General features: G+C 39.6%; 1 protein-coding gene across 5 annotated transcripts in view; it reads right to left on the reverse strand.

Moving 5' to 3' along the window:
• The window catches only part of NOVA1 (NOVA alternative splicing regulator 1), a 148,902-nt gene that overhangs the window by 1,662 nt on the left and 135,034 nt on the right, over positions 1-12,206 (reverse strand). For all 5 annotated transcript variants that reach the window (XM_035110230.3, XM_035110239.3, XM_088671324.1 and 2 more), the window contains one exon: positions 1-1,426. This exon is cut by the window's left edge and continues 1,662 nt beyond it. In XM_035110230.3, coding sequence (XP_034966121.1) covers positions 422-1,426 — 1,005 coding nt within the window. In that variant the 3' untranslated portion in view covers positions 1-421. The remainder of the gene's footprint in view (positions 1,427-12,206) is intronic.

The raw sequence follows: 12,206 nt of genomic DNA on the forward strand, positions 1-12,206 counted from the left end.
GACAGTGCTTTGGCCTCACTCCATTTCAGGTCACTGACCCCACCATAACCCAACCTAACAGTAGTTAATTTAGTGTTAGCTAGAACTAATACTGAAAACTTTACGCATTTCCCTGTCTACATTCAATCATTAAACTACAATAATGCTGGTAAAATGGCAGGCTTAAATCTTACACTAGAAACACCTCTGACAAATATACACAAGCAAAGTATAGAGAACAAAACAGATCAAGAAAAAATTCCTTCTATGAAACATCTGGTAAAACACATTATATTTACATATACACATTGTCAACATAGTCGCATTCATTTGCATAATTATATATTAATAACAGAAAAAAACTTCACTTCTGCAAAGTACAGTACATCCTTCTTGAAAATAGGGTAAGGAGGGGTTTAAAACAATCTCACGTTTAGCATAATCAACCCACTTTCTGTGGATTGGCAGCCCGAACTCCTTGCTCATATGTGATCCGTTGTGTTATTAAATACTGTGCGGCCTGGGTTGCAGCTGGTGTTCCAGTAATGGTTACCTTCCGATTCCTCGTGCCAGGAACGAATTCTCCTTTTTTGGAGATCTGTATCCTTGCACCAGTCAACTCCTGGTATTCTACTAATGTTTTCCCTCCTTTTCCAAGTATTGCACCAACTAAGTTTTCTGGCACTGCTATTTCAACTACATCCTTTGAGCCATCTGTGGATTTCTCTGTTCCTAGAATGGCACTGGCAGCTAGAGGAGAAGCAGCTCCAAAATATCCATTGGTTGCAGCAGTAGCAGCAGCCAGGCTACCTAATGCAAATGTCCCCGCCGTACCACCGGCGGTACTGCCACTGGCTGAGGCCTCACTCGCATAGGTGGCCAACAAATTGGCTGCTGCTGCTGCTGGATTGGCACTGGCAGCTGCTGCAGCCAAAGCCCCAGTAGCCGCTGCCTGACTTAGGCCTAAACCTAACGTATTGAGATTATATCCATAGCTGGCTAACGTGTTAAGTGCAGAGGTGATGGCAACCAGGTCATTGCCCGTGAAGCCAGATAAAACTGCTGGAAAGGCTGCAACTCCAGCAAGGTTTGCGTGTCCTAATAGCCCTGCAGCAGCCGCAGCTGTTGGCAATACTTCAGCAGTGTTTGCATAAGGAGATCCGGTTGGATTGGAATTGGCCACTGGACCTGTGACATTAGCATAACTGATATTGAGACAGCTTCCACTCTGTGGATCCTCTTGTATCTTCTGGATGATAAGTTCAACAGCTTTTCGGTTTTGTTCAGGTTCTCCGCTTACAGTGACAACCCTCTCTTGCAAGTTGATCCCATCAGGTTTCTGGGAAAGCTGTACCCAAGCCCCTGACTGCTCCATTATAGCCTTGACTGTAGCACCTCCCTTCCCTATTATCAGACCTGCTGTGCTGTTGGGAACTATAATCTTTACCTGTAATTAAACAAAAAAATATGAATAATACTACTGCTTTGCACATTCAACATACTTAATATATTTTGCTACCTGAAACAGGCAGAAGAACTGAAGCAGACATAAGACAGAATTAGGAAACAAGTCATGTTCAACAAGTTTTTACACATATTCTGAGATAAGGTAGAATGGATTCTGAAAGAATTTTGGCATCACAGAAAAGGAAAACCCTTTAATTACTGAGTGAAAAATTTAGAGAAATCAACATATTATTAGGAAAATGTTGACATTTCCCCCATCTTCTCATTTGCAGTATCCTTCCTTCATATTTGAGTTGATCAAGCAACATCTGTGATGGCATCTGCTTCAAATATACCTTTGGTAATATATATATATATATATCACAGGCAAGAATATACATTCTAAATCTGACCATTCAAATAAATAGCTTAAAAAAACCCTAAAGACTTCAATTGGCAAAGCAAGGCATCCATGAGGGGAAAGTGGCAGGACAGTTCCTCTAATCTAGTAAATATCTCCTTCTTTCATACGATCGTGTCTACATTATGGAGAGCAAAATAGTATGCATTTTGCAATAAAATGTATTAGTCACCTGAGGAAAAAATCATGAGTCTGTTTGAAGAAAAAGGAGTGAATTATGTAATATCTCATGTTTTATTATGGTTGCAGGAGTATTTTTATACTGCTTCAACCAATGAACTTTTTACTCCCAGAAGTGAAGTTGTTTCCAGTGACAGAATTTCACTGATTTCAGCATTTCACTTCAATAACAAATATCTAAGACACACATTTTATGTACATTTGCTTGGAAGTAAGTCCCATTCAACACTGTGGGGATTTACTTCTGTATAAATCTGCAGAGGATTGAGCTGCAAATGTCATACATTATTTAAATTCAGCAAGGGATTTAGATACTTGGCTGGATCCAGTGTACCTTCCTGCAAAAGAAGAGTTTTCTACATTTTAGAAAGGTTTTTCCCCCAAGAGAGGAAACTTCTCTGGGTTCAACCTGCTACTTTTAATTGATTATTTCTGACTGGCTGAATAAAACATAGCAATTTTTTAAAAGATCACTTTCTACTATTTTCTACACAACACACTATATACTGATACATGACCACTATCTTAAGTTATTGCATCTCAGACTGAGTAATAACAGTGAGGAACTATTAAATATGTAAATAAAGGTATTTTTTATCATAGCCACTAAAATTACTCATAAGCACTAATCTATGACAGTGCAATCCTACAAATGTCGACTCAGAAGCCTCACTGTGTTCAGTGGGACTTGTTCCCAGATAAATTACAGAACTATATTAACCCTATATTAACCATAGCCCTATATTAACCCTATATTAACCATAGCCAACTTGTTTCAAGCGGATTTAGCCACAACCTAATTGGATTGGGAATACAAATATTTCCATCATGTAGCTGGTTATTCAGCTTCTTCTTTTTTCAATAATTCTTGCTCTGTTCTATAACCTCATTCTATGGATTTCTCTCCATCATTGCAAATATGAGACTATTTTTTTCCACAGTAATCTACTACTGTCACACTTATAAATGGCTTAGACTTTGCAATTTACCACACTGGAATGCCCCCATCCACCTTATATTAACTTGAAGCAGTAGTTTCTAGATTAAAACAAAATAAAATATCCAAATGATCTGAGCATAAATAAAAATGCCAGATGTCAAGCTTAGCAAATATTGACAATATAAGGATATATACTCAATCCAGACACAATTATCTACATCCATCTATTGATTTCTGTATGTGGATCAGGTTTGCTACTTTGAGAAAAGTTGACTAAAGTGGTAAACTGCACATATTAAGTGAACAGCAGTGCACATCAAACACAACTATTCACAAATGTGTCCCTACTATAAGAAGACTAACGAAAGGTTTTCCTTTTGGAGCTTTAGGGGAGAAAGCATTTCGCCCGAGAATTAAAAATTAATGGTGATAAAAGATTTTCACATGAAAGCTGGAGTTAGCTTGTTTTCTGCTTCTCCAGAGGGTAGGACCAGAAGCAAAGGCTTCAAATTACAAGAAAAATGTTTTTTGACTAAATATTTTGAATAACCTTTTGATGGCAAGAGCTGTTCAACATTGGAACACACTACCTCAAAAGGTGGTGGACTCTCCTTCATTGGAAAGGCACACTGGTGGGTCCTGGCCCACTATTTGAAATTTTTTTTTAAATGAAGAACTTTCAGCCTGGTGCCAAGAAGACTAGACGCCTTTGCGAGCTGTTGGACAAGAGAGGTAGAGCAGGAAAATTCCCTGCACCGATTGGTGCATTTCTAAGGTGGTGAAAGTGAGTGGGCAGGACTTGCCTTCCCTCCAGTCTCTCCATTTGCAGCAGCACCCCCCCCCCTGTTTCCCAGTATGCTTTGGGGTTACCACGTAGGAATTTTTCCCAATCTGCATTTGGGATCACAGATTGGGTTTGTGCCTACTTCACACTGAATAGCAGGACAGAGTGCTAGATGGTATTATTATTATTATTACTATTATTAAATTTATATACAGTCAGACCTCGGTTTAAGTACGCCCCGGTTTGAGTACTTTCAGTTTAAGTGCTCCGCGGACCCGTCTGGAACGGATTAATCCACTTTCCATTACTTTCAATGGGAAAGTTTGCTTCAGGTTAAGTATGGTTCAGGTTAAGTATGGACCCCCGGAACCAATTACACTCATACCTCGGGTTAAGTATGCTTCAGGTTGAGTACTCTGCGGACCCGGCCGCTTTCCATTACTTTCAATGGGAAAGTTCACTTCAGGTTAAGTACGCTTCAGTTTAAGTACTCCACGGACTGTCTGGAACGGATTAATCGACTTTCCATTACTTTCAATGGGAAAGTTCGCTTCAGGTTAAGTATGCTTCAGGTTAAGTACAGACTTCCGGAACCAATTGTGTTTGTAAACCGACGTACCACTGTACCGCCATATACTCAGAAATCTCAGAGTGTTGTTTAAATAGGTTAATCTTCTTGATTTTATCACTTTTGGCAGTGCAAGTGCGGGGAAAGAAATAGTTTGGTTTAGCCTGGTGATGCCCTTTAGGCACCTTTCAGTTGACAGGTTGGCTCTGAGGTGAGACAGGAGCCTCCTTTGAGGCCAGATTCCCTCATCCACCTTGGGTTCTGTGGTCCCGGGGGCTGGAGACGAGATAAGGCCTCCCTTCCCACCTTCAGAGTGTGGCCCGGGAATTGGGGCAGGCTAGGAAGGCATGCCCCAATTCCTTAGGCAAGGGCTAAGTTATACAGCTAAGTTAGTTCCCCCTCCGCTGATTTCAAATTAAGGTCTAAATAAAAGTGACTCAGTTCAACCCCGTCTTATGTGTCTGCCTCTTTATTTGCCTATCAGGGCACAATGTCACCACTGCCAGTTTTCTTACTTAAAATGTTTACATAAAACCCCCAAAGCTCTAGACCTTGAAGTGATATCAACATGTAATTAAAGAAAGAAAAATACTTTCTCTAGACAACCTCTATAGCTTGTCTTTATTTTTTAAGTAACCTTGAAAGGAAGAGGCTATTGAGCCTGCACAATATTACTATTTCTATATGTGTATAAGTGCACATACATCATTTCATAAATATGCATTGCACATTATCATTTGTCCAAATGCATACACCTATCCTTCCTGGTGTAATAAACATGCTTTGACTAGAGAAGAGGAAAACCTACGTCGATGCATACTTTTAATATCATTCCAATTTTTCATTTGTTTTTACTTTGTAGTCTAAAAGCATTATGTACTTCACACATTAATGTTTCATGGAGTTCAAATTACATTTGCAGGAACAATTGATGTATTCTGAATAGCTTCATTTATGTGTTTCAATTCTGTCTAATAATAAATGTGATTGTCTGCTCACTGAATTATACAATATACAATCTAATATACAAAATTGATACACATATTTTGGGTTACAAAACATCAATAGGAAGGTATAGAAGATCTCAATTTATCTTCAAACAAGGTAGCAACCCTAGACATTGAAATTAATAAAAGACACGCATAGGATTGTGCTGGAAATCATTAAGCAGTAAGTTTTGGCAAGTGCAGATAAATCTGTATAGATTTAACGGCATTCTATCTAATAATATTCAATTAGTTCAATTCTTTAAATTCCTAGAACACTTTTAGAAAATTGGATTAAATTTCCACCTACCCAAGTACGTGTACAGTGTTTGTATGCTTGTGTGTGCTTTTGCTCTTATCTCTCAAAGCAGTAGAGACAGGTTTGGTGGAGAAGTTGGCTACACCAAGCCTCAGTTCCAGGTCTCATGAGTTCAGACAAATGGGCTTGAGACATGGTGTAAGTAACCAACCTCACTGGCCCTGGGCAGTATCTGTGGTGAGCTATGATAGACATCCTATTCCAGGCTTTGCAGAATCAGCTGGTTGTCCATGGGGATGGGTAATTGAAATTTTTTTACTTCTCATTCTCCGATTGAAAGAGGAATTGTTTTTGCGGTACTATGCACCACCAGATATGGCGGTACATGTTTCAGCTTTGCTTCATTTCTGAAAGATAATTAGGTGACAATTGGCAAGTTCAGTGCATGTGCATGAGAGAGAAGAATGTAGGTGAAATGGGTGAGAATTTCTGATGCAACCTGAATGGAGAAGAGTGGGTTATTTAAACCAGCATGTCAAAGTTCACAAGCTCAATGTGACCCAGGAGAGGGGGCACAATTGGAAAAAGTGGAGTTGCTGGCCTTCCTCCAACCTTTCTAAATGTATCCGTGGTAATAATAGCGTTATGAAAATACTTAGGAAATGGTGATGATAATGCATGCAGAACCTCTTTAGGAGACCTTTAATGTGGACTACTAAGCCAATATTTGGAGCCACAGTTGAGTCACCCAGTCAAGGTAGTTACCAAGTCACATTGGTAGCTGGGATAACTAGACTGAGGACCAACAGGCTGGCAGCTATATAAAGCTGCACATTAGTATTTGTAATTGATAAAGATTATAATGCTATTTGAATCCATATTTGGGACTCATGGGTAGGATTCAACTTTCTGTTATATATTTTGCACCCCAAAGACTCACACTAATAGTATTTAATCCTACGTTCCCTAGGCAACAGACTGTTACTCTGAGACCCATCATCTCCTGCAGCCACTATCCGAATGAATGCTTCAGCAGAAGCTTTTCCAACAAAAACTAAGGAAGAATTAATAGAAAATGATCTCATATCACATGACTTCCTTGGACACAAGCTGAATCTTTAGAGAGCTCAATCCATTAGCTTTATGGCTGCTGTGTGGCACCAATGGCACAAAGTATTTCTAAAAGATATGCTCTAGTTCGACTAAAAGTAATTGAGTTGAATAGAGAGATTACAGTGTAGAATTATATGGCCTATGCTTATTCAAGAAGATGATTTAAAATGGTACTTATTGGCTATTAAAACCTGTTGCTCCAATGACTAAGACTAAGGGGGATATAACATCTTTCAAAACACTGGGTTGTTTTTTTTAGATACATCCTGATCATCTCAGAACATGTAGAGGAGCAAATAGCCTGATTTATTCATGTATGGATAACATTTTAGAAATTTAAAATATTGCTACCTAAAATGATACAAAAAATAAATTACAGTGGTACTTAGGCTGGTGATCTTTGAATACACAGTTTGCCTTCGTTTGGAAAGGCACAAAAGGAATATTTCTGGTTTTCATTGATTAATGTTGAAGTCTTTATACCTGGGAGAAAATTCAAAATTATATTATATAATGTTAATATGAAATAAATAGCAAATACTTTGGCTGTTCATTTGGTTGTTGTGTAGAAAAGGATGCACAAAGGATGCACAAAGGATGCACAACTGCTTCAGATATTTGAAAATAGAAGGTAGACTATGCAGCTTCTAGAAGTTCTTTGATTCAGACTCAGAGACTTGCTTGTGAATGAATTAAGCTCTTTCCCCAGGTTACATTGGACCCATGGAGAGAGAAGGAAGATTGCAGACATCAGGGGCGGCAACTAGTAGAGAGAGGAGAGCTATGCATTGGTACAAGCCAATATTAAGCCATGGTGTGAAGCTGGTTTAAGAATGACTTCCTGGTTTGTTTGCTCACATGTGTTAAGAAGCATAGTGAAAAGGCTTGTTTATATCTTAGGATATTAGGCAAAGGGACGGCTGACCATTAGGTCCAGTCATGACCGACTCTGGGGTTGCAGTGCTCATCTTGCGTTATTGGCCGAGGGAGCCGGTGTACAGCTTCCAGGTCATGTGGCCAGCATGACAAAGCCGCTTCTGGCGAGCCAGAGCAGCACACAGAAATGTCGTTTACCTTCCCGCTGTAGTGGTACCTATTTATCTACTTGTACTTTTGAGTGCTTTCGAACTGCTAGGTTGGCAGGAGCTGGGACTGAGCAACGGGAGCTCACCCTGTCACGGGGATTCGAACCGCCGACCTTCTGATCAGCAAGCCCGAGGCTCAGTGGTTTAACCCACAGCGCCACCCACGTCCCTATATTAGGATATTAAACCACCTTAAAAGATTATGGAAGCACAATAGATCCCTATAGATCACTAAGAAAATGTAGCCCCAAACTCACCTTAAAATATTCTTTTAGTTTAATCCAATGTTTTGTGACTGGAAGGAGCCTCACACAATGGATATTTATTTCTCCCTCCTGCGCTAAGCCTCTTTGTACCCCTGAAAAACTTCTCCAGAAGACACTGGAGAACATTGTACCCCTGAAAAACTTCTCCAGAAGACACTTTTAGAACATTGGTTCCCAATTGGTGGTCCATAGTCCATGGACCCCAGGAACTCTGTGTCACCCACCCAGGGGTCCGTGGTGCCATTCACATCACAAAAACTACTATAGAAACCAAGTCCATAGCTTGGCTTTTGAAAAACAGGGGGTCCAAAGTAATCGGGAATCACAGTTTTAGAGTTTTGTGTCAGTTGATCAGATTGTGTTTTCATTGCATCTTTATAACATCAGAGAATGATGTATTTAGCATATTAATAGGTATATATCAATCTCTTTCTTATTTTCCTCTGGTTAATGCGAGAAACTATTGGAATATGTAAATTCTGAGTCGCTGACACAGTGCAATTTTTCCCCTAATATGTAGTATGTTTGTGTCTTTTAAATTATTCTAATCTTTATTTATGGCTTGACAGCCATATGTCAAGAATGCTTTGATGGTGTTTCCTGCTTGGCAGGGGGTTGGACTGGATGGCCCTTGTGGTCTCTTCCAACTCTATGATTCAAGTTTTTGTTCATGTGCTTATAATCAGAATTCTCATCCTACATCTACAAAATGAACTTGAACCTCCTTGAGAAATTACACAATGTTTCTATGGTTTCCACATCCTCTGTTTTAAAATTAGCAGCAAGTTTGGTCAATACTGATTTCTTCAAATGAATCATCTAGAAAACAAAGAAATTTGGTTAACAATTATGTATTCTAAACTGATGAAGGATTTTTATGCCTAGTTCTACAAAGAGAATTTCATGCACCCTTAGTTTGGGTGACTATTAAGCTTTTCAAAAACACCTAAGAATACGAAGGTAGTAATGAGGAACCTGTGGACCTTCAGATATTGCTGGACTCCAATTCCTGTCAGCTCCAGCCAGCATGTCCGATGATCAGGTATAATGGGGTCTGTAGTCCAACAACATCAGAGAGACAAATGTTCCCTATCCTGGTAGTGAAGCAATTTAGCAGAGGGGGGGGGGGAATGTGGTTAGGCATTGATGCATCTAGGGTATTTCCCTGGGGATAAGCTGAGATAAAATAATGTACCATAGAATAATCACTGGTTGCTGGTCTGTCATTGACCCTATATCCAACAGAGACGCCTAGGGAAAAACAGAGAAAGAAAAAAAGAATCACCACTGAAATGTATCTGGCTTTACTAAGGTTGCCTGGGGAAACACTTCATTATGGAAGCACAATGGACCCCTATATATCACTAAGAACCAGTAGGCCCAAACTGTCCTAAAAAAAAAAGAGGCAAGTTATTTATCTAACATTCACAAGAATCTAAGAATTTTCGGACTGGCCTCTTTGCTTAACTTCCCTGTACACCATTTCCTCATACTAGCCACTATAGAAACAATATGTGGGCATATTGGAATGAATTATAAAAAAGGATAAGCTATGTTACCAAAGTGACTGTGTGGCTGTCAAAAAAACCAAGTACCTAGTGCTTGCTTCCCTCCTTGCTATGGCAATATATGGAAACTGATCAAATGTAGATGCCCTGATCATGTTCATTTCCACACCAGACCAAACCCTCTCAATTTGTCTGCTTACAATGTCATGGGAAAGAATGATGTGGTCGGGGTGTTCCAAGCTTCATAGATTACTGATGTGGTGTGGTAATCTAATCTTACCAAGCAGGTCTTTGGGTGTGTTTTCAAAAGTTATTTAAGATCAAGATGAAGGATAAATTTCTATGCACTATTAATTTGAAATATATTTCCACTGAAATCAATAGAACATTAAACAAGAAAGAAAACAGAGTAAGATTGCATACTCACACATATTTATGTGGCCCCTTTTCTTAGAAATTTGAATGATTCAGATTCTCAAAAATATTTTATTCTTATTTCCCTATGAATGGGGCATTAAGACAGAGATATATCAATGAAATGATTCTGCAAATGATAACATGCATTCTGAGTCTTAGATTTTGCAAAGCTACCATATATAACAAGTTAATGCATGCCATTAATGAATATAGAATGAATGTGGAATTAAAAATTCAACATGCAATCTAAGAACAATGCTGCTATAACTCTGGTTTAGAGATTAGAAATTGACTCACAGGGAAAAATTATATCAGTTGTATTGGAATCAGGTTCATGAATAGCTTGGGAAATGCTTTATAGCCTACTTACATTTTTTTATTTTAATAAGTTTGTCACAAACAATGTTAAATTTCTTTAAATCATGCTACAGCTGCAATCCCTTACCTGTCAACAGATCCCATTGAATTCAGTGGGACTTACCTCTCAAGGCATGTAAAGCATTGCATTATGTAAAAGCTTACAATCCTATGCATACTTTCTTGGGTGTAAGTGTCATTGAATTCAACAGGACTTAGTGATTCATAAGGTTTCATTTCTTACACGTATCCCCCAACCCTTCCTGCAGGGCATACAGTGCAGATAACATATACCGGTAATTCCTGCATGTTTTCCTGTCTGGAAAGCTTTCAGAAGCCAGCCCCCCAAAATTGACATTTAGGGCTCAAACTAATTGCTTGAATATTTGTTTAAACCTAAACACCAGGTTGGGACCTGGGAAGGGGCAGGGGGCTTTAATCCTTTGTGCCTTGCTGCAGTCTGCATCTGAAGGCCCCTTGCCCCAATACACTGGTTACAATATTTGCACTGGAAGAAAAGCTTGCAGTAGATAAATAGGTACCGCTCCGGTGGGAAGGTAAACGGCATTTCCGTGCGCTGCTCTGGTTTGCCAGAAGCAGCTTAGTCATGCTGGCCACATGACCCGGAAGCTGTCTGAAGACAAACGCCGGCTCCCACGGCCTATAGAGCAGGATGAGCGCTACAACCCCAGAGTTGTTTGCGACTAGACCTAACGGTCAAGAGTACCTTTACCTTTTTTACACCAATGCAATTCCAATTAAAAATGAAACTTTTCTTTCAGTGTTAATAGCAGGCATTGGAGGCTTGCTCTGAATCAAAAGCATAATGAGCCTGCCAGTTTGTTTAAAAAAGTATTACCATGATTAATAATTGAATTAATGGCATGTTGTCCAGTTTGTGCCTAAGTCCTATCTATTTGCTAGTTTACGGGGAGCCAAGTGTGATGCCCTTCAGTTGTTGTTATACTCTGATTCCCAATATATCTGGCCACTGTTCATGTTGACTTGTGGTGGGAGTTGGAGTCAAACATTGGGAGGGCACCACATTCCCCTGTACTAATTACAACCCTTTTGAAAATGCAACAATTTAACTGCGCATTCGATACAAACATAATTTTATGAACTTTGCTTTAAAACAGCTAACATTTTGCAACAAGTGGAAACAGAAACCAATGATTGATGATGTTGACTTGATTTTCAACTAAATTTAACAATAAGGTTGTAAAAAATGAAAATGCTCTGGTTGGTCAGAATGGTTGGATGTCGGTGAAAAGTAGCTAAAAGTAGGGTTGCCATATTTCAAGAGCTAAAAATAAAAAAGTTGTTGAGCTTCTTTAGGGCAATTTCCCAATAGCGCCGAGCCTGAGCCTCCCACACCAGAGCCCAAGCCTGGACCAGAGCCAAGGGTTCCCAAGCCAGAGCCAAGGTTGCCCATGCCAGAACCAGAGCCAGAGCTTGAGCCCAGGTTGCCCGAGCCCAAACCAGACTGCCTATGTTTTGTTTTTTAAAAAACCCCAAATCCAGGACATTTGCTTTAAAACATAAAATTCCCCCCGGGATGGGCATGTAGGACCCCAATAAATAGGACATGCCCGGGAATTCTTGGACTTATGGCAACCCTACCTAAAAGGGAAGAGATTCCTTTAACATGTGAAATTGCCAAAGGTGCAATGTGGCTATAAACAACAACAACATTGTTGTTGTTGGATCAGAATCATAGGACAACTGAGCAGATGGTTCCTGTTGGTGTGGCCTGTTCAGCAGAAATGCAACTGGCTAAACTGGTTTGGGGTAAAGGCATGTCCTTTCCCAATATGAAATGCCAAAGGCATGCTCAAACAGAAAGCAATGTTACCAAATTTGTGTTTAGAAATGAGCTAGAATAATTCCTGTTTGG

The sequence above is a fragment of the Zootoca vivipara genome, chromosome 1 (genome assembly GCF_965207765.1).
Source record: "Zootoca vivipara chromosome 1, rZooViv2.hap1.1, whole genome shotgun sequence".
NCBI lineage: Eukaryota > Metazoa > Chordata > Lepidosauria > Squamata > Lacertidae > Zootoca > Zootoca vivipara.